Source organism: Trachurus trachurus, assembly GCF_905171665.1.
Source record: "Trachurus trachurus genome assembly, chromosome: 3".
Lineage (NCBI taxonomy): Eukaryota > Metazoa > Chordata > Actinopteri > Carangiformes > Carangidae > Trachurus > Trachurus trachurus.
In genome coordinates this window covers 24,500,961-24,528,242 of record NC_139893.1, presented here as the reverse complement: position 1 = coordinate 24,528,242, position 27,282 = coordinate 24,500,961, and the positions used below count along the sequence as shown (strand labels likewise).

At 41.0% G+C, this 27,282-nt stretch overlaps 4 protein-coding genes across 4 annotated transcripts; 2 read left to right on the top strand and 2 right to left on the bottom strand.

Annotated features, from left to right (window-relative positions):
* Positions 1–97: 97 nt before the first annotated feature.
* Positions 98–7,776, top strand: adgrg3 (adhesion G protein-coupled receptor G3). Its single transcript, XM_083996505.1, has 12 exons — positions 98–225; positions 513–567; positions 825–909; positions 1,180–1,308; positions 2,243–2,410; positions 2,498–2,546; positions 2,619–2,710; positions 3,546–3,664; positions 4,988–5,268; positions 6,208–6,304; positions 6,460–6,785; positions 6,874–7,776. The coding sequence occupies exons 1-12, from the start codon at positions 165–167 to the stop codon at positions 6,987–6,989; spliced, it is 1,578 nt and encodes a 525-aa protein (XP_083852631.1). The 5' UTR covers positions 98–164; the 3' UTR covers positions 6,990–7,776.
* A 489-nt stretch (positions 7,777–8,265) lies between these two features.
* LOC311008142 (zinc-binding protein A33-like) lies at positions 8,266–9,894 on the bottom strand (the record flags this gene model as incomplete). The annotated part of the gene is made up of 1 exon (XM_084001577.1): positions 8,266–9,894. The coding sequence occupies one exon, from the start codon at positions 9,892–9,894 to the stop codon at positions 8,266–8,268; it is 1,629 nt and encodes a 542-aa protein (XP_083857703.1).
* Positions 9,895–11,528: 1,634 nt separating this feature from the next.
* slc7a6os (solute carrier family 7 member 6 opposite strand) lies at positions 11,529–16,282 on the top strand. The gene is made up of 5 exons (XM_083969388.1): positions 11,529–11,762; positions 12,540–12,866; positions 14,039–14,245; positions 14,924–15,056; positions 15,319–16,282. Exons 1-5 carry the CDS (start codon positions 11,574–11,576, stop codon positions 15,447–15,449), a joined length of 987 nt encoding a protein of 328 aa, XP_083825514.1. The 5' UTR covers positions 11,529–11,573; the 3' UTR covers positions 15,450–16,282.
* Positions 16,283–17,794: 1,512 nt separating this feature from the next.
* On the bottom strand, positions 17,795–26,354 carry LOC311006807 (Y+L amino acid transporter 2). The gene is made up of 10 exons (XM_083999781.1): positions 26,267–26,354; positions 21,404–21,987; positions 21,179–21,304; positions 20,651–20,795; positions 20,437–20,560; positions 20,223–20,326; positions 19,994–20,090; positions 19,044–19,193; positions 18,132–18,315; positions 17,795–18,035 (listed from the first exon to the last, which is right to left on the bottom strand). Exons 2-10 carry the CDS (start codon positions 21,891–21,893, stop codon positions 17,968–17,970), a joined length of 1,488 nt encoding a protein of 495 aa, XP_083855907.1. The 5' UTR covers positions 21,894–21,987; positions 26,267–26,354; the 3' UTR covers positions 17,795–17,967.
* Positions 26,355–27,282: the final 928 nt, after the last annotated feature.

The window sequence follows — 27,282 nt, the reverse complement described above, 5'->3', positions numbered from 1 at the left end:
CAGGGTTACTCTAATTCTTTTGAAAACACATCTGATATGAATCACTTCCTGTTCATGTGAGCGTTCCGCTGCAACTCCATGTGATGCAGATGTGAAACTCGTCACTCACCTCATCAGCAGGCAGAACCACATGAACTCTATCATCGTATGAGAAACAGTTAGATATGATGTGGATTACTCTTATTCTTATGGGATTTGCCTGGTTTTCTACAACTCAAGCCTTAGGTGAGTTTTTCACATTTGTTCTGTGTTTAAGCTTCTGTGCCTGTGCGGTAGATACCAGTTAAACTGTTTATGTATATCGCGACCAAGAGACACATGAAGTCAGTTATGGTCCTGTATTACCCGGCGGTTGGAACTCTTACCTAACCACTTGAGCAACATTAAAACTTTAGGCAGTTACACAGTTACAACTGAAATGATGTATTTTCCTTTTTCTCACTTGTAAGTTTATTTTCAACTGTACATCCATATACTGTATTCAACTATATCTGTGTCTGTCACCCTGTCAGAAGACTGTAATCATGTCCTTGATGAGTGTCATCAAACTAATCCTCAGTGGACCAGGTAATTCATATAGTGATATTTTTTAATTGTACTATTAACTGTGTTTGTCCTACAATAGTAAATGTATGTGATTCTTCCCTGCTGTCTCATCAGTGCTGGAACAGCTTTGATGTGATTATTTGAAACTAAATAAGTACAAAGTCCAGTGACCGACCTTAATGAACTATATAATATCTCTCTGTTCTGTTCTGGAGTAGTGCATCCAGTTACAATACTGATTGCTTGATCACTAAAGTATGTGAAATATGTGTTGATAGCTGTTATGAGGACAGAATTGCAACCTGCAGTATCAGAGGCCGTATGTTTAACTTCATTCGTGTCTTGGTGCAGTCATCTGAAGAGGTAAGGCAATTTCTTGGGTAACTTCCAGCTCTTGTCTCATCTTGTTCTCAATTATTATATCAGAGGTAAAACAGTCAGAGATTTAAACATGATCTGAGTGTAAGATGTTACAGTTTCCACTACATAGTTTTTCCTTAAACTTGTTTAATATAATCAAATCAGCTAATTAAATTTCCATATTTTGTTTTTCACTTATTAATCATCTTCATAGTAGCCTACTGTTTATTCAATATCCCTTGAACGTCTTTGTGCATATTTGTGGTTTTCTAGATTGAATTTACACTCACTAGGCACAGAGTACATATCCCATCTTCAGCACTGCAGAAAAGCAGAGGAGCTGCATCTGAGAAGGAGGGGGTGATGCTGTTGTCTACACTGATCAACAGCACTTACTTTAAGGTAAGTTGCACCGAAGGTACAAAAACAGGACAAGAGACCAATTAAAGGAGACTGTTTGAACCCTCCTTAACTCCCCTTACTGATTCAACATTAATCACAGTGAATCTTAGGATAAAGGGAATTAGTTGAACTAATGGCATTTTTTTTACCTTTTGAAAATTTGAGGGAAACAAGAGAGAATGGATAAGAAGAGGGCCTTCATTTCTCAAACACTGACACTGGCTCCTAGCCTACTTTGCTCCTTTAACACCTTCCTTTCAAACTGGTTTGCAATGATTTCCATGAACGCTGTACTGACACAATCAGCCATTGTGCCCCATGAAATTGAGGAAATGTTGTAGACTGGGGATGGTTGTACAGGGGTCAGTTAAAACACTTCCAGTTTCTCCAATTATGGACAAGCTACAAATCATCTAATTCAGTCCATCCATGCTTTAGTCTTCATTCCACTTGTGAAAAAGTAGCACTCTGTAACCGAAACAAACTAAACACACATCTGTACTAGGCTAGCTAGGGTGACTCTTACTTTATTCCTTTTTAGGCTACTGTGATCCATTGTCTAAAGAAGTAACTAATTATTTATTTGCAGTGACTTGCCCAACACTGACTAACCTGAATGTCACTTTAGATTGTGTTCAACTTCTACTTGACCTTGCAAGATGAGTTGGCTAAAATGAAGGAACCATGGTCACACTTGCTAAATACCGTAGTGGTTAGTGGGAATTATTACACAAATGCATTATGACCATGGCCAACATGTGAAACCACAAACATTAAGTTGTAAAAACATGTTTAACAGCGGTCTCATTTCTCTTTGTAGCCCTACTACTAAATATGTTTCTGTCCCAAATTTATTTCTGTTACTGGCATCGAATCAACTTCACCTAGACATTGATGTCATGTGTTGCCTGATCTCCCCTATTTGTCATTGCAGGTGGGCCCCCCTCAGAGAAAAGGAAGGAAAAGAGCACTCATACCAACCGAGTCTGCCTACAGCCAACCCACTGTTTTGGGAGGGTTGGTCCTTGTACTGAGGGCAGGAAACCACCCTCTTACAAACCTCCCAGAACCCATCAACATAACCTTTAACAACATTGAACTGGTAAAATGGTGATAACTCTGCTGGCATACATTTGGAGACTGTAACATGCTGTCCTCTGATTCTGATTCACTTTTCAATATGTTTCAGGTGGACAGTGGGTCTTGTGTGTTTTGGCAGGAGCAAGATGACAATACTGGTAGGCTATGTTGGCCTAATTTGCTGTTTACAGATAAAGCTAATTCACTAATAACCATCGTGTGCTTTTTAGGTTATTGGAGCAGAGAGGGCTGTTCTACGCATCGAAAAGGAACTGAGTTTATTTGCAGCTGTAACCACCTCAGTTTTTTTGCTATACTTGTGGTAAGTTGTGTCGTGTTTTCATGTCACCTGAATGCCATAATGTGATATAAATGTCAGTCCCCCATACATAGATTGTGTGGTTGTAGCACAGGTTTTAATCCAAACCCCTGTCGGAGGAAAAATAAGATCCAAAACATTGCCAGTTGCGATCAAGGATCTATTTTATTCCAACATGTAATTAGTACAAAATAATGGTATTGAATATGCTCAAAGGTTATAAAATGTGTTAATCAAAGTTATAAGAAAAATCCCATCAGAGTATCAAAATAGCTCCACAAGGCGATCAGAGTAGACTGAGCTTTGGTGCAGTAGAGTTTACGCCACTTAGAAAAAATGGACATAAACCCGAGCCTGTTCCGGACCAGACTAAGTTCTTATCTCTTTGTCTTCGCTTTTTATTTACGATCCTCCCTTCTATTCAAATGACGATTGACGATGATGGTTCAACTACGATCTGCCCCGCTGATTTGTTCAACTAATATTATACGACATCACACGATGCTAATCCCCACCTTTATGGACGTGTCTTACTATGGCACGTGTTGGGGTTCATCCCAAATTCAGCTTCATTGGCGCCACACAGTCTTGCTGACGGGCATTATCTACGTTACCCCCCTTGACTTCCTCTGTAGGCACCTAGACACCAAACTTACGATGCACTCCCACGCATGCGCACACTCTGACCACTCCTCCCTTGCTTCCTCAGCACTCTCTTGGTTTCCTCATGCTCACCCCTCCCTTCTCTGTCTCTCTCTACCCAACACCCCACAGAGCCCCCCATTAGGCTTCTGAAATTCATTTTTAGTTTAATTTTGAATACCTCTTTCTTTTCCAGAACCCTGTATCAACAGTGGATCAAACTAATGCCATCGCTCTCAGCTACATCACCTACATTGGATCAGCTCTCTCTGTCATCTTCACAGTCATCAGCTTGATCATCTATGTATTCTTACAGTGAGTTTCTTGTTTCTTGTTGCTAAATAGGGTGATTCTCTTTCAACAGGGGCTTTTGTCCATTTTGTCCTAATGGTATTGACTGAACTGGCATTTCTTTCATCTAGAGTTTAGACCACAGAGCAGATATCTTTCTTTCTTTTGAAGATTGAAATTTGTTACAGGATATGGGCTCAATACAGAAAAACAAAAAAAATGTTTATTTGAATGTTGTGAAATGCATCTGAATGTTTTTCCAACCCTTTTCACTGTGGCAATGTCTCCTGTCACTGTGGCAGGAGTATGTGGACAGTAGCCTACTGAATATTCATCGCTATGATTACAAAAACAAAACCCTTAAGAAGTTGTTTTCATGGTTGCTATACTTACAACGTAGTTAACATGATCAACGACATGAGACAACATAAACTACTGGTTTCACAGATAAGTCAGTATCAGTGTTTTACTGATCCATTCATCCCAGCCTGCTGTTCACATGGATTGTGTCATACTAAATACTACATCAGACTTTTCACTCTACTCCTGTCATATTTGCTATATGTCGCTAAACAGAAAACATGCTTGTAAAATAAACCACCATACAGTCGACGTAGGTTGCTTTTACAAAGCACAAAGCAAAGGTGTGATCCAGTTTCTCAGGTAGCACAGAGCGGCAGAGTAGTTCCTTACAAGCGGTAAACCAAACTGATAAGCTGCGTTTCCAATGAAGGAGTTCCTGGTAAAAGGAGGGGGTAGGGACTTTTACAGAAACTGTCCTCTCACTCACCTTTTTTTTCTTTTTACTGCTCTTGTTGTTTTCTGGCAGTATAGACGCTTTCAAAAAAAAAAAAAAAAGATGGTTTTTTTTCTCGATCTCGTCTCGATCATCACGTAGCCTAATCCCGCGATCGCAGATTTTTCACACTTTTTCTTTTTTCCAGGCCTACTGCAACTCTCGTCTTTTACTGAGTTATTGTCAAACAATTAGTATGTAGGTGCAGCTTTGAGCTGCACCCTTGAGTATTTCTCCACCATTAACCTTTAAGTGTAGACTCCCTCACTATTATATCAATTCTGTTACTGCAGAAAGATCTAAGAAGGCACTGTAGGCTACTATACTGTAGGCTATCAGCCAGTCTGTGCAGTTTGAATATCAATGATAAATGAGTTTGACTAAATTTGCTTATTCTAAGTGATATAGTCAGATCAGCATGTGGAGAAAAAAAAGGGAAAAAGAGCTCTGACATGAGAGTAACCCTACACAAAAATAGGCACATGTTCTATATCTGATATGTCAACATTAAAAAAATGATCATGACAAAGTCTATACTGTTTGTCTTTCAGACGACGGCGTCCAGAGAAGGCCATTGCTTTGCATATGCAACTAACAGTAGCACTATTCTGCCTCCACCTCAGCTTCCTGCTCGGAAGCTTCTGGGTTAGGCTGCTGAAGGAAAATGAGGAGGACTTGGTTTGTAAGTTAGTGGGTCTCTCATTGCACTGGTCTCTGCTGGCCACCCTCACCTGGACAGCATTAGAGGGATTCCATCTCTACCTTCTCCTCGTGCGAGTCTTCAACATCTACGTGACACGATACCTGCTCAAACTCACCTTGGTGGGATGGGGTGAGTGGAATGTGTTTAGGAGAGTGTGTCTTCTGAATATTAAAGGAGAATGAATTTGCTGTTTTTGAGGGTTAGAGATCAGTGTTGATAGTGTCGATAGTCCTTAAATTGCATTAATTTAGGTATATAACAGGTGGACTGGTTACATCACTGTTTCCTAAGCTAAATTCTGTTATCTGAAAATTCTCTTTGTAGACATAGAAGCTATGTGAATCAGGATAACTTGCCTCCGCTGATGACACATCTAAGGCTAACTTCACAGTGGTTGAAGAGAGTGGTAGGCTACTATTGGATAAGAGAAGGTTTCACAATTTGGATCAGATTAAATTGTCCAACATTTCTTCACTTCATGGTAGTTTCCTTAACACTGGGATGGATTTGCTCTATGAATTTTGAGTGTGATTGTGACCAGTAGTGAAGCTTTAAAGTTGCAAAGAGCCACATCAGTGAAAGGCAGCAACCATAGACGCATAATGGAGGCTAGGGAAGGCTAAGCCTTCCTAAATTTTATGCTGAAAAACTGTGGAAATCATATAATGACGTGCATTTCATGATAAGTAGTTTCATCCTGGCGCTGCCTGTTCTCCCTGTTCTTGAACAGTTAAGATCCTTATAATGTAGCTGCAACTGACAGTTTTGGCCACCTGGCGGCAGCAGAGCATCCTGTATACCGGGCATGCTATGACCTTTAAAGTTGATTGTGGCAAAACTTTTACACAACCAGCAGATATTGAAAAAATAGTAGCATTCATTATGAGTCATATATCTGTTTTTACTCTTAACTGCATTAGTCGCAAATATATTAAAGTTTTGATGCTCTCAATTCAGTAACACAATATTAGAAGCTGAGAACAGAAATGCAAGATGCTCAAGCAGATACAGTTAACTATTGTCTGGGCTTGTTAAATCAGATTCTGTTTTTCTCTCATCTTTCTACAGGCCTACCTACGGTGGTTGCAACTGTATGTGGGATTTTAGGTGTTTATGGTAAATTCACTCTGTGGGATGAAGACAAAAAAATTGTAACGACAGAAATGTAAGAAATAAACAATGTGTGATTTCTTAGTGGAAATTTAATTTAATTTCAGATTGTCTCTCCATGATGAAATATCAAGTTAAGTTTTAAAATTCTTGATCTTAAATCTTGTGTATTTTTTTCTTTCTTTCTCTTTTTTTTTAACTAACCCACAGATGCTGGATGAGCAAGAACTTTACACATCACCTCCTAGTCATCTACATCTCTATTCTGGCCTATTCATGCCTGGTGATCCTCTATAATTCTTGCATGCTGGGGCTGGTGGTGTATAAAGTGTGGGGACTAAGAGGAGGTTGTGGTCGCACTGAAAGCAAGAGTGGCTTGAAGAGGATGACAAAAGAGAATGGGAGCAGGTTATGGAAGGACTGTGCCACAGTGCTGGGCCTCAGCTGTGTGTTGGGGCTGCCTTGGGGGTTCGCAACCACCACCTTCACCTCACTCCCTGCAATGTATATTTTCACTATACTTAACTCCCTGCAGGGTTAGTATGTGTTAAATCATCAAATACTGTATGCACCATGCTTTTAGGATTTGCTGAAGAATTCATCGCTTTTCTTTTCTCATCTCAGGTTTCTTCATGTTCCTGTGGTCCTTGGCTTTAAATTGCAAGTCTCGATCTGACAATAACTCCTCCATCAGAGACCGCTCTTCTCAGAAAATGATGACAACCAGTTTCAATAACTGATTTTCCTCAGCTAAAACAAACAAACATATTATTCATTGCCAATATTAGGTGTCTATTGACTTGTGGACCTCAGTCATTTGCTTTTACCTTCCATATAAGACATTGTGTTCACCTTCATCATAACTTTGATTAGGCTCACAAAAAGGTAGTAGCCTGTACTATAGCTATATTTATCATAGCGAACACGCTAGTTCTCCTGACATTAGATATTTAGGCAGTTACATTAATTCTCTGAGGTTCTATTTCTTTCTGCCCTGTGCTGTTTAGTCACATCTGCCATATTGTTCTCATTGTTGTCTGCTCAGTGGAGATGGCAAAAGACTTGTTATCTTGGTCCCTAACAGAGTATGGTTCTCTGTTTCATGGAGGGTTAGCATTGTTAGGTTAATCTGCAACTAGTCAAAGGTCGCTAAAGTTGAATATGAATGCTGACCACTGAGATTTCATTTCAATGAACTAATGTTGCTGTTGGAAATACTGGTGTGACCAGGACTTTGAATTTGGAAGCAACTGTTATCTGTTTCTTTTCAATGTCCAACAGGAAGGGGGCTTCAGGCTTGATGCCGTCAGTGCTTACAGAAACCTGCTGACCTGCTTTCCCCAGATGGCTGTTCTCTTCTGTTGAACTGTTCTCTGTTACTTTGTCATACATATCTGCAGGTGTTTTGTTCTGTAACTTTGTAACATAATTGATTGAATCTGTTGTCAGTGTTGTATATGCTGCTCTGCACTTTAGGGTAACAGTTAAACCTGTTCTACTCATATGGTCATAAAAAAAAACATGAAATTCAAGCCTGACCCTGAGACTTTAATGCTTGTTTTTGTTATGTTTTGTATAACAATGTACAAAATAAACACAATATACTGTTAAAAGTCAGCTGGGTGGAACAGTTGCAGTTGAACACCAGCCTTTCGCAAACCAATGCCTCAATTCTTCCATCCATAAAAAGCAACTATTACATACCATCTCAGTTAACCATTATTGATCTCCAACATTAAAATAAATACTCACGCCCACATACATGAATAAAAATGCACAGAACTTCATGACAAAATCATTGAACAGTCTAAACCACAACAACAATAACAACAAAAGCACAAGAGAAAAACCTGAAACAACAAAGACACAGGTTTTCAGTTGTAACCTCAACCAGTAGAACGTAGTTTGACATAATATTCAGTATAAACGGAAATCTGGGACAGAATGGCTGTTGATGGAGGGACATGTCTGAAAGACTTTCTGACTTGAAATGACAAACAGTAATAATTAGATTAATCAATCAGTATTAAGAACATCGGAGATCCTGAGAGGGGCAGAGTTGCTACCACCATCATTGAAACAGGGACTGAAGAATGGGTGGAGTCCATCTGTAAAGGAGCAATTAGTGAAAGAATAGATCATTTCTGCAGCATCAACATCATAAAAGGAGACCAGTCCCTCCTCATAATCCACAAACACCCCCACCTTCTGGGGCTGCGATGTCAGAGGCAGGATGACATCAGGGTCAGCAAGAGCTATGTACTCATTTCCATTCCTGAGCTGCAGGGTCCAGTAGCCAGCCTCTGGGCTCGATGTGACTTGTCCTTTCCTGGTTGCCGACACACTGGCCACTCCTAAATCCCATTTAGTTTTCTCTTTAACCTCCACCTCATAGTAGAATCTACCAGAGGAGAAACTCTGCTTCCCCAGGACCATGACGCAATATGAAAATCTCTCTGGGTTATCCGGGAGATTCTTCTCCACATTACAATGATTTACTTCCTTCCCATCATCAGACAGCATGAGTTTAGGATGTGCCGTGTTGGGATCAAGAGTGACATCCACTGCATACTGCTGCACCCTCTTCAGTTCAGCCCCAAACAGCTTGGTCATCTCTTTGCTCAGTGTTTCCTTGAGGTGAGCCACAGCTCTGGCCACAGACCCCTCAAACAACGTCCGATGGAGGGTGACTTCATCCCAGTCTTTAGTGTTTGGAGTGTTTGTTTCACACAGGGACGAGAAGTTTTGGAGGAGGTGCAGGTGATCAGAACTCAAGAGCTGCTGAGCCTTGATTTTTCTCTTCATCAACTCTAGGATCTCCTCATCCAATTCTTTGATCAAGTCCTCAACACGTTTTGCTGTAATTTCCTGTTTCTTTTTGATCTGCTCACTCAGCTCAGCCAGGCCTGTTTCAGCAAACTGCATCAGAGTGGAGAAGACACATACACCATCTGCTGTCTCTTTGTCTGCGGCCTCCCTGCTTGTCTCTGCTGATTGCCTGAGCTCCTGTTTCTTCAGCTGTCTTCCCTGGATCATCTGCTGAATTTCAGCATGCATCCTGTCTAACTCAGCCTTCCTCCCTTCGCTTTCTTCACTCAGTGGAACAACGTCATGTGTTTCATGGCCCGACTCACAGCAAAACTGACACACACACATCTGGTCAGTTTTGCAGAACAGCTCATAGGGTTCGAGATGCATTGAACATATTCTCTCTTCCAGATCTCCCAGCGGGTCGGTGAGCTTGTGGTTTTTCAGGCCCGACACTGTCTGATGTCGCTGCAGGTGAGTTTCACAGTACGAAGCGCGACACACCAGGCAGGACTTGAGAGCCTTTAATTTCATCCCGGTGCACATGTCACACGGGATCTCACCCGGTTTGGCAGCTTCTGAGGGTTCTTCTACAGCTGATTGTCTGAACTGAGCAACCATCTCCATCATGAAAATATTGACGTTCAGCTGATGACTTGTGTCAAAAAACTTTTTGCAAACAGGACACTGAAATTTCCTATTGATTTTCCAGTTTGCAGTGATGCAGCTCTTGCAAAAGCTGTGACCACACAGTAGGGTGACAGGAGTGTTGAATACATCCAGGCAGATGGAGCACAGAAAGTCAGCTTCAGACAGCAAACAGGTAGCAGCTGACATGTTGAACACACTAGGGGGCAAAAAAAAACATCAGATTTTTTTTTGCCATATGAAAATCATGTCTACATGACAAAGACTATACTGAGTAAAATCTGTACTCACCCTGTGGGTTTCTTGTGGTGCTCCTGAGGAAGCTGCAAGCGCTGGCTTGTCTTTGTGGGAATGGAAATGGATCCAGCTGGCACTATAAAGGTCAGTGTAAAGACACTGGGGGGATGTGGCTCCTCTTTTCAGTGTTGCTCCACCTCCTCTTGAAATGTCCCCTGACTACCCCCCTTAAGGCAATCAGCATTTCTCCTCTGTCCTTAGAGTCCAGCGAAGCCCTACTGTCACAAGCTGTGTACAAACATGATAAACTTGTCATGTAACTGAAAGCTGGCCACGTGACCGTCTCTTGGTTGATTAAGACAGGCCAAATGTGTCAGTTAACTGCCACCGCAGAGGCACTTCACATTGTTCTACCACAGTGAAGGGCCGAGGGCTGGGCCTTGTGGCCGGGGGAGGAGGCTCAGCAGGTGATTCAGAGAAGACAAGTGAAAAAACAGAGGATTTAGTTCATCTCTAAGTAGGCCTTTATCCCCAGCTGTTTGTACCCTCATATATTTTAATGTGATGTATCATTGTTTCTTCTATTAGTATTTTTCCCAGATGACTTGAGCATGGTATTACTTATTTTCTTCAAAGTGACAGCAAAATTAAGAGATTCAGGTTGTGTTGTAGAGTTGACAACGATCACATAATTGCAGTCAAAGTTTTTTTTTTTCTTTTAAAGTGACAGTCTTGTAAGTTATGCTTTAAAAATATTTGCCCACAGTGTTAATACTGAGGTTACTTGTTAATAATGTTTATTAGCTGTTTATCCATCAGACTAGAAGAAACATTGTGAGTTGAGTAAACATGTGCTATTGCCTTGAAGCTGTCTCTAGCTGTCGAAAGCAACAGTAGGCCTAGTGATTTTGTTTTCCTCCTGTTTCTATCATTTCTTTTCCTCAAACTGTTTGAAATGTAAAAACATTTTGGAGATTTTTAGTTTTATCTTGAAATCCCTAAAAGGTCCATTTATTTATTGAATTAAGACACAGTATGAAATATTACTATTAGGTTGTGTGATGAATAACTGCTTAGCATTTGACTGTTTAATATAAAATGTAGCCTAATTAATCACAATGAAGTTTTATCAAACAGCAATTTAATTAGCGTAATTACAATGAACCATAGGAATATTATGTCAGGTGAGGCCACAATTCAAATGATCTAGGGCATCTTGTTTTTTTTTTAATGTACAGTCTATTGAAAATAAAAGTGACAGAGCAGAGAAACACATTCGAAACAAATTAAAATAAAGAAGTCAGTGGAACATATGGTACAAAAATAATTATATTAGAGCCAAAGAACAGGAAAGAAGAGTTGTTTTACATTTTCCCTAAACGTGGAATATGGAGCTCATGGTTAATAAATTGATTGTGTACGTGTGTAATTTTATTACTATTCAAATAGGCAAAATGTTTCCCACTAATTCATTTTCCTACGTGCAAAGGCTCCGCCGTGCTGTGACGTTGATGGTACCCGGAAATAAAGCGCGACTGGACTGAGCGGTCTTGCATTTTCCTTCCCTCCCCTCTCCTCCTCCTCCTCTGTGTGTGTATGTGTGAGCCAGACAAACCAGACAGGGTAACAACATGGATCCAAACACGACTGTTTTGCGAGTCAAGCGAAAGCGGGGGACCGACCCCGCGGATGCTTTGTTGCTGGCATGTAAACGTATCCGACCGGAAACGTCCCAGGGCTCGGGCGAACCGGTACCGGAGCCCAACGAGGCCGCGGTGGAGAACTCCGTCTTCAAACTCGTGGCGACCGTAGCGACACAGGTGAGAGGCCCGGGCCGCTGGCGGCGGGGCTAGCCAGCCAGGCGCCGCGGGCTAACGTTAACATTAGCGCTGCTTGTCTGGTTAATGTTAGGCACAGGTGAGCAAAGTAACGTAACGTGAGTTAGCGTGGATGTATAAACGTTAAACGTAGGATGCTCTGTTTTCTAGAGCCGACGAGCCGTCGGTGCTGCTAGTTGTTGTTGTTAATGTAGCATCCAGCCAATGGTGTTAGCTTTAGCTGTCTGGCGGCTCCAAATCGCATTTAGCCTGTGCTGTGATGTCGTTAGCTCATTTTTGTTTGTGGTGGTGAACCTGGTGAAGATGTGTGGACAGGCCTCGGAAATCATTTTGGCTTAAACCAGAATCGGATCTTAAAACTGCACCGAATCGTTATTTAATTCCTCTTCAACTTACACGCAACGTCTTTAACAAAAGCTGATTATATAAGTAAACAAGCACGTATTTTTATCAAAGGGACCACTCTCTGGTGTAATACAATGTTAGTGGAGCCTCTTATTTTTATATTCTATGGCAACCTGTCAATTGTGTCTGTCCATTGTGACATTGGCGTATTTGCATAGATGTTGAAACTAACATGTTGCCCATGTGTGCACTTTCCCTGCTAAATAAATAAATAATAAAGTGTTGCTGGGAATATTGTGTCTGGGCAGTATTATTTAACCATCTCGTGGTGTGTACTCAAGGTTTCTCGCTAGTTAAAGCTAAGTAATTGGTCGTTTTCATGTTAGATCTCTAACATTGTCACGTCATCGACAGGATGCTCCAGTTCAGACACAGGTCAGACAGGCCTTGGCTCGGCCTCGCATGGCCCACGCACTGCGCCCCTCTGCTGCCAGCTCTCAGAGGATAATTGGGGACCTAAGGAGCACAAAGTGGAGCACCCGGAGGGAGGAACGCTACCGGATACTTTCCAGCCACCGCACAGGGCTGTCAACTCCAACCGAGCCACAGAGCCCGCAGACAGATGCACCTGAGAGCGCGGGAGAGACTGCGAAAGAGCAGGACAAGTGCTGGGGTCTGGGCGAAATCCAGGTGGTCGATCTTGTACACGAGGATGCAGAGGAGCAGGACAAATCTGCCAAAGTGAGTTTAATGTTATTGGAGCTGAGTAATGATGAGTAAGTGTGAGTGAGTATGTGTATAATTGATGCAGGAAGCTCTGCTATGATGTAATGGTGCTTTATTTTTTTTAATTTATTTTTTAGATGTGATTACAATAGTGGTACAAAACATTTGTCATACTGCAACTGTAGTATTCTTCAAGCTGCCTAATACACTGGAAATTACATATTAGGTTGCTGGTGTAAAAAGGGACATTTCAATATTTTGGCAAATTCGCCCATTTGCCATAATCCCTATAGTCATAGCAGTAGGTGCAATCTGTAATCGATCGGCGGGCAGAGATACAAGCTGCTCAGCTAACGCTACGGAGGCATATGGTATTTCTGGGTTTCCCCCATCAAACTCATCAAATACACAATCCAAGAACTCCAAAACACTCTCGTGGACAACTTGTGACCTGCACATTCACCACGTCATGAAATATTAATGGAACGTTACGAGACGGAGTTGTTTTCGAGGCAAATGTGCAGCCGGAACTACATTTCAGACATGGCTGCTCGGCAGAGTGACTTCAAAAGTGTAAGTTGTTCCGAGTATTTGCTTTGTGTGTTGTAATGTTACGTTATTATTTCATAGTGTGGCGAATGTGCAGGTCACAACTTGTCCACAAGGGTGTTTTGGAGTTCTTGGATTGTTAATGAGTTTGATGGGGGAAACCCAGAAATACCATGAGCCTCTAGTATTAGGTGAGCAGCTTGTATCTCTGCCCCACTGATCTAAAAACAGCATGCACCAACAATTAAAGGTAGCAAACCTACTGCTATGACTATAGGGATTATGGCAATGGACAAATTTGCCAAAATGTTGAAATATGCCTTTTAACATGCAGCTGTAATGCAAATCCTGTTACTGTCCATTGCCTTACCTAGGCATTTCAGCATTGTCAGTCATCTTCAACAGTTCTGTATGAAATGAAAGGTCAAATGTATATTGTTGAAATGCTTCATTAATTAATTGGAAGGAATTATAGAAAGACTGTTGAATACCAATAGATTGGTATGACTTTTACAAAAGGGATGCAAATGCTTTACTCATCACTCCCGGCAGTAATGTGTGCTGTGGTTAATTCGGTATTTCTTTCATGGTTAGTCTCAATGCTGATTAACTGATTCTCTTGCTGTCTTTTTCTAAAGACATTGCCCTCAGACCCGGAAGTCATCCTGTGTAATAACACAAAGATGCTGCGGGAGTGTCTGAGCATATCTGGAGAGAGGCTGGGCGAAGAGCACAGGCAGCAGGACGAGGACTACGTCTATGATCTTTACTACCAGGAAACGATCACACCAGGGTGGATCCAGGACATCCTGTCCGTCAGAGCCTACGCCGATGAGGGAGAACTGGTGTGTGTGGATGGATGGACAGGCGGATGAATGAGTACTGAAATCGGAGTGAGTGAATGAAGACATGGCAGAAATATGGTGCAGACATGGGCAAAGCAATGGGTCTGAGTTTACACACGATTTGTGCTTGTAAAATCCATTTTGATAAATCAACAAGAGGCGTATTGGGGCATAATGGGCTTTATGCACAGCTCCACTACTTCCTGAAATAAGCCAGCTCCTTTATTTCCTGTCTTACATTATTGGACCAATTGATTAATCCAGGTGTGTCTGACCTCACAACAATGGTCAGGCACACCTGGATTAATCAGTTGGTCCAATAATGCAAGACAGGAAATAAAGGAGCTGGCTTATTTCAGGAAGTAGTGGAGCTGTGCATAAAGCCCATTGTATTACATATAAGTCGATAAAAGAGTGAGATTTGTTTTTAGTCTTATAAAGTTTTTGGCCTTGAAAGTCTTCACAGAAATGTTCAAATCTGAGAATTATTCAAAGTACTTAGCAGTCAAACAGTGAAACAAAGTGATTGTCTAAAAGTGTTAATTTGGGTTCATGGCTAGCTCTTATCGTAAGACTTGCTATTACTAGTTATTTTATTTCTAAATAGAATCCCTCTAAAACTAATTATGAAACAACAAGAATAAGGCTTTGAGATATGTGGGTTGTTGCTTATCCCAGGTACCTGACCTTGTGGTTCATGAGGAGGAGGTGTATGAAGATGAGGATGATGAAAATGAAGAAGGCAACTGGAGGAATGAATATCCTGATGAGGAAAGTGACCCCGACAGTGACAGGGAGGAGCGCTATGGTGGTATGTATTTATTTATGTATTATTGTCTGTAAAACTGATGTCTTTACTGTTTAGTTATTACACCCCACTTGTTTAGACATGTCGCAGCCTCTCGATTCCACAAATCATTATATCAAGGCGCAATAATGACCTGTGTTTGGAGAGATAACATCGGCTGTATGTAAACAGTAATCTTGTACAGCTGCATTTCTGAATGAGCGTCACTTAGCCCCCACCCCCTTTGCTTGTCATTCTTTGGCTAATTTCCGCCTCGTGCCTGCAGGTTACTGGGAGGAGGAGCACTCTTACAGCCGGAGGAGCTGGGAGCATTACCAAAGGGAAGTGGTGCATGAGCTGGGCTGCCGTGATGATGATGAGGAGGATGACGATGGAGACAAATACAATTCCGATTGATCAACCCCCCCACCCCCACCCCCTTTAACCCTCACCTGTCAGTGGATCTTCCCAGTGCCCTCTCCACAGAAAACATTGTACTCCATAGACGTCTGTGTAGGTGAGAGTAGAGGAAAACACCTGCTAGACTGGCACAAAACCGTTTGGAAAAACATGTTGTAAGAAACGCTGTCTTAAAATGTAGCAATTAATGTGTAGCACGAATTAGATTTTATTAAGTTCCTAATTTCCAGCATTATTAACACCAGTAAAAAATGCTCATTTTATTTTCAAAAGAGTTCAAATTAATGTGCCAAAGTATAACAATGTCACTGACAAAACCTGTAGACAACTTAAAGCACACACCCTTCATAGTGTGAAGTCATCTCTCTCTTTACTACACAGACTTTTAAGGAGTGGGTGTTATTTCTAGAGGGATCCAGTGTCTTTTCTTCTTCTTTTTTTTTTAACTGTGGTGGAGTGGCTTTGTGTGTGGGTGTTTGTTCAAAGTGGATGCGTGTTAGAAATATTGCACATTAGTGTGATAAGCCTCGTATGCTTTGTGCTGTTAACATTTCTGTTGGTGAGACATTTGGGCCGCGTGAGGTTGCAATTAAGGGTGTTTGTTTGGCATTCTGTGCATGGTAGTGTGTGGGTGTGTGTGTCTGTGTAACTGTGTGTGTTAGTTTTGCATAATGTGAAAGTGTGGTGCATCTTTTTTTTTTCTGTTGTGTGCGTGTGTTTGGTTCAGAAATTCCCCTTGAAATTCTCTCGGATGCTTGTTGACTTGAACTTTTGTAAATATGTAGATGTGTATAAAAAGAAAGCTTTCAAAATAAACATAAAACGTAGAAGTGTCAATTTTTCTGGACCATAAACACAAACTTGTTCACTTTAAGAATGTATTTATTGATCATATAATTAGTTAGAAATATCTTCTCAAAACATTAGTGTGGAGATTAAATGCATAATAAGACAAATCAAGATGCAGCCCCACATCCACAAATTCAAATGTTATTTTACAAGTGGGAAAACAAAGGTGACAAAAAGTCAGACTCTGAATTTTCATTATTGCTGAACTTGGTGATCTCATGAGCTGTTTTGCTCAGTTACATCCCTGAGGTGATGCAGTGTTGTTTTTCTGAGGTAGGCCAGTAACAGCAGGTGTGAAAAAAAAAATCCTACCAAACTGGTCTTCTTTCACACTGTTTTTAAACTGGTCCATAAAGTGTCTTTTATCTATAACCTTAGGGGGGAAAAAAACTCTGAGAATCAATCTTTCTCATTTTGGAAACACTTTTCTCTGTGCAGGATTTAGGAAAAGTTCTGTTTAACCTATACTGACTGAGCATAAGTCAAATATGCAGCACATGATGGGATGAAGTCCAGACAAATTGGGTTTGCCTGATGCCAAATGGATTTCCATGTTCAAAACTGCTAAGATGTCTTTTGATTCATGCTTCATCTAACAGTCAAATTATTATAATTGCACATTAAAACTTCACTTTTTCATGTTCCTATCAACACGTGGCCACATTCGAGGTAGGCTACTTGTGTTTATCATTACCACTGAACCAGTAGAGGACGCCAAAGCACAATCTCATTAACGTCACTGGATTGAAACCAGAGGTGCAATTTAAGATGAAATATAGATTCTGAGAGACTTAATACAAACAAACTTAAACAAAATGACGAAAATGCTATTTTGACTTACGTCAAAATTGTCAGTTCATGTCTTGAATACATTGAATACTGCACATTAAACGCTGTAAATAGATGTAGTGTTGTACAGTTCAAAGCAAATCCAAAAAAACAAAATTTCTTCCAATGATGCTGGACAGCATCTACAGACACTGAACCCAGCCCAGCAAAAAATGATTTAAACAAGCCAGTGTTCCAATACAGCATATACCAATGTGTTAAAAATGAAAAGAACACACACAATAGAAATACCATACAATGGCGCCAAAACTGCATACAGGCAATGACATTACCATGATGAGACAACACCTTCACATAGCAGCTGACAACAGAAATTTTCTTTCCATTTTTTTCATCAGGAAATGAATGACTTGCAGGATGAATGTACGATATTTTAATTCTCAGTAGGATCAGCACATTCACACACCACTCATCTCACAGTGACAATAAGTTAAATCCATATCATGGATCATTATCAGGTCCCCGTGGGCATGTGCACAGCACCTGTAAAATCTCACAGGCATTTGCTACTCAAAAGGCATTTATACAAATACTTGTAAACCAAGAAGGCAAATCATTTTTACTGAAGGTCATGAAACAGTGGGAATGACACTAACAATGTCCACAGTAATATATCTGATGAATCTGCAAGTGAACCTGTGCAGCTGTGGCAGCATTTCCGGTGTTGTATAAGTCTGTTAAGTCCGAGAGCTTCAGCGTGTGCACAGTACAAAAAAAAGTCAAATATCCAGATTATGGTGTCTGGTCCTTTGGTTACTGTCTGCTTTAAGGTTGCAGACACTGCTGCTGGGTCAAGTTTTTTGAAGAGCACCGGATACTATTCACTTTTGTCCATCTCTGTCAGCACGCAGTAGCAGGTGTACTGCGTGAAGTGAGTCAAAGATCCTGGAATAGAGACAGCAAGATATTGTTAAAAGAGCAAGAGGACAAGCTGAAATGAGGAATGAGTGCTGCCTGTGGTGGGTTGTGTGATACACTTACGCAGTAGCTTTGTGATGACAGGTGGTCGTTTGGATTCAGGTAAATAGATGCCCATGAAGTAGACAGGAACGCCTGACAGGGCAATGGCGATGCCAATCAGAGAGTTGATTGTGTCGCTGTAGAGAGGCACCGCCACCAGGAAAACAGTACACAGACAGAACACCACTGGGTAGAGTAAAGTCAGCTGTGGAGAGAGGAAGCAAGAGGGAGAGCATGACTTAGAAACATAATAACAATAATTAATTCATTTTTAGCTCCAATGTTTTACAAAGATAGATTTCCATGTCATTTCTGATTATAAAGTAGTCTGTATTCAGAAACTGGCATCCAACCTTGCAGGGTTTGGTTTCTCTTAGTGTTTTACCTGAAATATGTATTTTAGTTGTATCAGTCAAGTCAGCCAATTAGAAGAGAGGCTCAGGGACTCCTCTCTTTTTTAACTGGCTCACCAACCCATTGTTACTAGAGTTCCAAGCCTTAGAAGGGTAATATAAAAGTGCAATTAAATTGTTTTTAGTTCTTAAAACTTAAAATATTTATTCTCACTGATAAACACAAAAACATTTTTGTAATGACTATGATATAACATCATTTTCTCCCCAATTTACGACTGTATATTAAGATCTGTAATGATGTAACATCTAATATTTAATTTAATTTTTTTATTTTATTAGTTTCAAATGACACCAATCAAGAGTATGCAGAGTAACATCTGCAAAGGGATGAACTTGATGGAAAATACAGTTATTTTATTGTGAGACAAAAATAATTGACACTTTAAGTATTAGTCATCTCCAATGATCTCCCTATTTATGGTAAGAATTCAGTAGTACATTACATTTCTACTTCTTATTTCCCAGATCTAGATAAGAGGAATGCTTGGGATTACGCAGTAGAAGTAACTGGTCAAACCTTGAGAGGTCTGGGTCTGTCGGGCTCCTTCCAGCGGAGATAGATCTGTCCAGCAATGGACAGACCCATGAAGAACCAGTAGCTAAAGCTGTAGTAGTTGATGAGCTGGAAGACGTCCTCCACTGTCAGGTAGATCAGTGACATGACACACTGGACGGTGCACAAAGAAGTAAAGGCAGAGTGGGAACAGTTAAAATGCTGCAAAATACAGTACATGCACTTGAAAAATTGTCTTTTTTTTACCTGGACAATAGTTTTAAATCAGCCAATACAATGAAAGTCTCTACCTTCCATCATACAGCCTTAAAGGGACATTGTGTAGCTTCTCCTGTTGTCTGTCCGTAAATCGATTATTTTGTTCAAAAGTATGTTTTTCATTAATCAGTAATCACACGCATCAACAAACTGAAGTGTTATGGTAAGCTTTAAATTTGCCATTCATATACTGTATACATAGAGCGGGTAAGATCAGTGCTGGCTGCCATGTTGCGCCGCCATCTTTTACGTTCAGTGGCAGCGTGACCGTAGGTAACCACGGAAACTCACTGGAGACACCAGAGCGGTTGGCTCAGGGAGAAACGATTGAGGTGGCATCTGTGAAAACCATCACCACGGTGTAGTGTGAGGAAGGATGGAGGGTCACACTGATGCTGCATTCACATGGAGTCAGGCAGACGGCAGTCGGAAACTAACCGGATGTAATTTTAGTCAATGAGAGAAAGCCGGTAAAACGTGAGTCAGGTAAACAATTCGATATCGCCATGACAGGTGGCTGTTGTCCGTCTGCCGTCTGCCCGATTCCACGTGAATGCAGCATAAAGAATACGATTGTGTTGGTTGTGACATACAACTGCACCGCTAGATGGGAGTAATTCCTATACAATGTCCCTTTAAGTGTTCATTTTCTTTTCTTCCTCAACCATATAAATGTGACTGAACCATATTCATACATTGAAGATGAGAGCAGGGACCGGAGTGAATCTGTAGATGTGGATCATAGACAGAGCGTCTGGAAGGTGACCCTCACGAGAACCCACGAAGAACAACCTGGACACAATACCCATGGATTAACACCAAAAAAGCACTAGCCAGAGTATTAGTCTCTTATACTGCTGCCCTAAAAATGAATTTCTACACCATAGTGAATAATTATTAATAATTATTATATTTGAATTCTACCTGGACGCAGCGATAATGGAGGCATTGAGGCCACCGTAGCAGGACAGAGCCACAGCAATGGGGATGGTCCAGCCCATCACACCAAGAGTATGATCTGCAAATGTCTGAAGCAGGCATATAAAGTGGATTAACATGTTTGGATTAAGTGGATTACATCTTTTTTCCCATCTCAACATCTTCTTTTGCCAAAGCACTTGACATTTTGTTTGCTCACCACTGCCACTGCATCACTGGCCAGTATAGCGCTAATATCCAGAACAGCATAGTAGGCCACATTGGTGAGGATGTAGATGATGGTAACTATGGGCATAGAGATGGCAATGGCCAAGGGAAGGTTCCTGGAACAACAGGATATCAGGTCATTACCAGGCTGATTCAAGGATTCTGACTTGTTAGCCGAATAGATAACAAAAAAAGGAAAAAATTACCTTTCAGGGTTTTTGATCTCCTCAGTAACAAAGTTGAGAGTGTCCCAGCCTGAGTAGGAGAAGAGGGCTGAGTAGAGCGCAAGCGCAATGTCACCAGGATCTGTAGATGATCCATGGAAGGATGATTCAAAGTTGGTTGTGTAACCTAAGGAACAGACACAACAATTAAAGGTAGAGTCAGAAAAAAGTACTGTATTTTATATATATATATATGAAACTTTGTATATTTTTTTTATTGAAAGGCTGTGGAGCAAACACAGTCTGTACTATTATATATCTCTGCACTGTACTGCAAGATATTACATAGACCAGATAACAATGTTGCCTTTGATTAAATACTACAACAGCTATTACAGTGGGATTTTCAACACTTAGCAGATGCTAGGAATCTGGTACTATGTTTAAATGGAATGACATCACGAGAAAACCAAGCTTTTTGCACATAACATCATTCAGTGGAAACTGTGTTTTGCTACTTCCCATGGGGCAGCCATGTGAAAAGGTGAGTACTGCAGTAACATCACTCACCCTGACACAGCTTGACAATGCCAGTAACGATGATGACAATGAGGGCCGCCACCTTGGCGTAGGTGAAAATGTCCTGCACACGGGTCCCCCACTTGACATAGGCAGAGTTTATGAATGTCAGTAAGCCTGGGGAAGGAGAGGAAAGTATCACAGCTTTGTGTCCACTCAGGTAGACAGACATGATCAAAACAGCAGTGGGATGCAGAGCAGTTCACATGTACATACATATACAGGCTGCAGCGATGAGCCTGGATGCTACATATGGCGGTTCACATGTTGGGAAGAGCGGCTGCACCAGGTAGTTTGCGAACGTAATGGCGATGACGGCCTGGCTGGTGGGCTCGATGATCAACAGGGATGTCCACAGTCTAATAAATGCAATGAAGCCACCAAAGGACTCCAGGATGTATGCATAAGACGCCCCTGATTTGGTGATTGTGGTGCCCAGCTCGGCGTAGCACAGGGCCCCCACCACAGAGAACACACCCCCAATAACCCAAATGACCAGCGACAGGCCGTAAGAAGCGCTGTACAACAGGACACCCTTGGGGGAGACGAAGATGCCAGAGCCGATCATGTTTCCCACGATAAGGCTGACTCCGTTGAGCAGCGAGATCTCCTTCTTCAGCTGCATGCTCTCTTTGGGTGCCTCCGAAGGATGGGAGGAGTGGCCAGCACTGCCGTTCATCTTCTTGGAGTCATCGCTGTCAGTCATGGCGGCGTCTGTCTCTGGGCTGAACCAGCAGGAGCAGAGGACAGGCTGCGGACACTGTAGATCCTGGTCCCTATCTGGCAACCTCTGCAGCAACCTGTACAAAAACATTCACATGTACAAAGTTATTGTGAGAGCTCAATGTCAACTGAGTGTTCTGTGACTGGTATTTAATCTCTAATGTACCAAACACCTGTAAAAGGAAGGTCATGGCTTGAGCTCAGAGTAGCACGGGAACGGGAAAGAGGCTTCGGATGAGCAGATAACAGAGAGGGCAGTGCCAGTGACTGTGGAAACATTAACTGCAGCAGCAGGAGGAGGAGAAATATGATGCTCAGAGGTGATTCAGCAGGGTAAACGGCTGTCTATGCCATGTAAAAGAAACTAGTTCAAAATGAGGATGGACAAAACTAGTTCACTGTTATGACATCAACAATGAAATACATCAGTAGCTCAAAAAAACAGGGCCATAAACAAGCATATTACCAGCTTCTCTTTGTGCTTCATATACCTGTAGTATAAAGGTAGATCATGTCTTTGAGCTTTCCTCTACGACCCACCTGGGTATCAGCTATGTTTTCATTGGCTCATTTAGAAAACACACAGCCAATCAGAGGAGAGCCTCAGAGATCGTCCTTGGTTCAACCACATTGTCGATAAAGGGTTAGACTAGTGGAGACCACGCGTAAGGTATGTGTAATAAGGAATGTGTAATTAATAAGAGAATAAAATGACTATAAACCAGAGTGGAGGATCAGCTATAAGGTCACAATGGGCTGTGTGCATGTCAGATGCATGCTTCATTTCAACCATTAGGCATCTGCTCCTCACCACCACACCAGCTGTTTACCTGGTGATAACAGACCAATCAATAAGTCAAACAGTCATACTGCTACTGTTCACTTGAATATCATCGCTCAACAATGCACACACTGAAACAGAAGTAACGTTGTTAGTCTGAGACCTGAAGTCAAGCAATTTGCGCTCAGAGCCGTATGTGTTTGCGGTGTGACTCCCTGTATGCATCCGTCAACATGTAAAATGTGTCAAACATCATACATCTTGGTTAACACTTGTGAAGACATAACATAGGTGTGATGTGCAGTGACCACAGTACTAGAGCACATGAAAGGACCTCCAAGATGAAATTCATGTGATTGCGATGTCCTGGATAGGAAGACCTTTGGCACCTGCCACCACACCCTACTTTTCAAATACACTTCAAAGACTGTAAGAAGCCCATGTGACATCAAGAGACAAACAGGAAGCTGAGTATAATGCAGAGCGACTCATTTTCTGATGCTGGGAAAAGACCGGTCAGACAGAAAGAGATGTAACATTTTCTCCTCACTGCCAGAGTCTCAAAGCTAATCTTTTTAAACATTATTAATTAATTGGCTCATTATCTGATAACTAATTAAGGCAGCTGCATAACCAGTGTGATCAATTTGCTGTTTTTCTCTGTTTTGGGTCATTGCAATCTGGGTATGTTTGGGTTTAGGACTGTTAGTCAGAGAGAGCCATTGAACTCCATGTCAGCTTCAGGAAAATAGTACTTAGGAAAAAATGAGCAAATTAATTGATGGACGACTAACAATAACTGATAATCAGAGCTCTTACTTATATAGCCTAGATTTTTTTTGTTCCGTTGTTCCATTATTATCTCATAGTGTGTGGGCGTGTCTGAACAGGTAGTAGACCTACTGTACGTCGGTAACTGGAAACAAGGTTAACAAGGTAAGAGGAACAACAGGCAGGTAAACATGACCAAGAGCTGCTCATAATGACAACTATTCTCCATTCTTTTAAACCTGTGACATTTGACACGTCTTGTCATTTATCACCATGTTCTGCTTTCAAGAACACACAGATCACCTATAAATGTGACAAATGCGAGGATGGATAAACAGACACTCTGCAAACAGGTTTACCTTTGAAGATTGAAGCTGAAGATAAAATGTGTCAAATACAACAACATACAACATACATAGGCTACAACTTGTATTAGCCTGTGGGAAAGCAGCTAAAATATTAAAATATAATTTATTTTTTCCCATCAATAGCCATATAACCTGTCAGAGGGGTGTGCCCTCCTTAAGGTCAAGGTGGATACATCTTATAGAAGAAGGGTTTGATTTAGCTCCAGTTATGAGGCTGAGTCAGCAGGGATCTGTGTAGCTATTTCCTGATGTGATGTTACACCCATAGAGACACATGACAGCCATAACGATAAAGACGTTCATAAAGAAAAGAAATAAAGAACTTTTCATTTTAGAGTACAATGAACCCATTACAGAACAGCGGGTGTCAAGTAGACACAATGACTAAACCACACTTCCGCTCCTGCACCTTTCACAATAAACCACAATTAGGGTGAATTCGCCTAATGTGGGACATTGCCTAATGTGGGACACTTAAGCTTAAATGGGTGTAGGTCTTCCTATAGCAAAAGAAAGTTAATGTAAATGTGGTCTCACACAAGCTGTGATATTGCATTATCAAAATCACATGACATCTCAAATGTCCAATCATAGATTTGGGAGGGACAGCCTTCAAACCGGGGGCACCCTGTGTGAAGACCACCAAAATGCTAGGTACTAAGGGTTTGGACAAAAATAATGTTAAGGCCATCATTTATTTAAAAAAACAAAATTATTGCAATTTTTTGTCAAAATGTGTTTATAATATGTTGATGCATTAAAATATATCTTAATGTGGTGTAACCATTCTCAATATTTAGGATTTTGATCAACATTTCTACTGTCCCACTTTAGGAAACATGCTTTCCTAAAGCGGGACAGGTGGTTGTTCCTAATGTGGGACAGTGCTTTTCCAGGTAAAACCAATAGGTTGACCAATAACAATGGCTGTTTACATGGTTTTATTGTTATAATGCATTGTTTTGAATACTTTACAACAAAAGAAAATTATATTTATTAACTGGAAGTGGTCATAATACTGTTAAAGGGGTAAATGGCTCTGATTATTTTTCTTTCTTGTTTCTAAATCTTGTCTTTTTTGATAATGTTCATGAAAAATGTTGTGTTTAGAAGTAATCAAAGGATAGCACATTACTGATTAATTAAATGGAATGTATTTCAGATCACAGTGGCAAAAAAGAGTAAGGCAATGAGACAAAATCAGGGAAAGAAAACATGGGAAAATAAAGGAAAATAATCAAGCAAGAGAACTCAACCAGTGGAAAAAAGACAGGATGAGGGGAGACTGAATATAGGGAGATCACTGAGGATGGTGGTGTCCCACAATTGAGGTTGTTGAGCAGGGCTGGGAATGACCCTAAGTCCACTCTCTAGCGCAGGGTCAAAGGTCACCTCCACCACACAATTGGTAGAAAACCATTAACACTATAGAAGATGAAGCAGAACTAGGACAATAAGTGATATTATTGAACACTGGTTTGCAATCTAGCATTTATCATGTAAATTAAGATGACTTTTAAACAGACTTTTTAGTGTCCCACATTAGGAGCATGACTGTCCCACATTAGGGAACGGAAATTGCCGCAAAAAACTTTGCAATCAGAGTTGAAATATGTATGGTATTTCTTTTAGGAGTGTGATATCAGAATTTTCTCTTTGGATTCCATTAGATCACAACCTAAGGATTTCAGAATGGTACAGGATGTAGATTGAAAGTGTTTGCTTCATATCGCAAAATACACCAGAAGTCTAAATTGCAAAAAATGTCCCACATTAGGCGAATTCACCCTATGTCTCACGCAGCCTGCAGGGGAAATCATTTGTCCCTCTTCATCTCAATCTGTTACTAAAAATGTCAAGTAAAATGTATTTGTATGAACCAAGCACATATGTGTAACAAACACACATTTAAATTGAAACGTCCAATGCAGGTTAACCATGGGACGATTCACAGGAAGAGCCCCTGTTCATAACAAAACAATGCGCTGTAATTAGCTCTGATAAAAGTAGGCCTACACCTGCTTTCTTCACCAATTATATGTTATCGTTCGGCAGTACCTAATTAGCCAATGGAGAGGTAGTCTGTTTTATTTTTCCGTTCTTTCTTTCTTTTTTTACGATGCTATCAGGGCTTTTAACCCAAACGAATAAAAAAATGCGTCCACCTTGCGTCAATAAAATGACAAATAGGCTACACTGTCACAAAATACACAGCATGGAGTCACAGATTATAGCCTTTTATCAATCGCTCGATCCCTTTTCATCTCCGGCACTGACTCTGCTTTCCGTGGGTCGCTTGTCGCCGGTGCGAACAGACGCGACTTCCCTTTTGTCCCGTTGTCTCCTTCAGACAAAGATTGAGACACCGTCCCACCGTGGCACTTATAATCAATCCCTGCTCTGCCGTCAACAGCCTCGGGATATTCCCAGTCTTACCTGTGCTGCTTTGCCTCCTTTTGACAGACAGCCAACAGCGTCCGCCAACAAATGCATCAGCACCGGTAAACAACTGACTGGCTGCTGCTGCTGCTGCTGCTGCTGCTCAGGGGAGGGGTCATGTGACGCTGGGGTAAACTAGCTATTAGTTTCATGTCGAAGCTCAGCATCTTCACCTACTGAAAAAAGACAACATAAATAAAATAAAACAACATGCAGATGGTTTGTCATGCAGATAGAAAAACAAGAATCAGTAAAGTCACAATTATTTCTTTTAGTTATAGATTTCTATCACAGGCCTAGGCCTAATTAAAAAGTGTAAACTCGACCAACACCTGTGAAGAGAGAATGTTTCAATACCACGTGGCACTAGAAATGATATAACTGAGAATCAACCCATACAAAGATCTATAACAAATGGTGTATATTCCTATATCAAGAATAAACTTACCACATCACCTACAAGGAGATTATTAGCCTATACCATATGCTCTCAATGGGTATTGAAATTGCACATCAAATACCCATAGTGTGGATATACATACTGATGAAATGTTTTATAATCTTAATGGCTGTATGTCTGTCTGTCTGTCTGTCTTCTTTCTATCTTCATTGTACATGTATTTATCTTACATGTACATAGGCTATATGAGAATTCACTTAGCCTATGCAGGCTACACAAACTGTAACGTGATTATTTTTTTAATTTTCATTATTGTTGTTTCCAAACTGATGTTATGGGCTTACTTTCCACAGTAAAACTTCATTATATCGCTGCAACCAGTCTCATGCGATTGCCATAAAGAGTGACACACTGCTGGTGTGTGAAGTGGAGACATGTAATTAGAGGGACCCTGCTATAGGAGCATGAGGCAGGGAGGACCGACCCTTCAGCAATATGTGTCATGTGCCATTGTCATGTTACTGAAGTGTCAGGGATGGTGAAAGACACACAAACAGCACAGAAGAACTAAGTATGTATTTAAAATGTTTTCAATAGAAAATGACAATTCAGT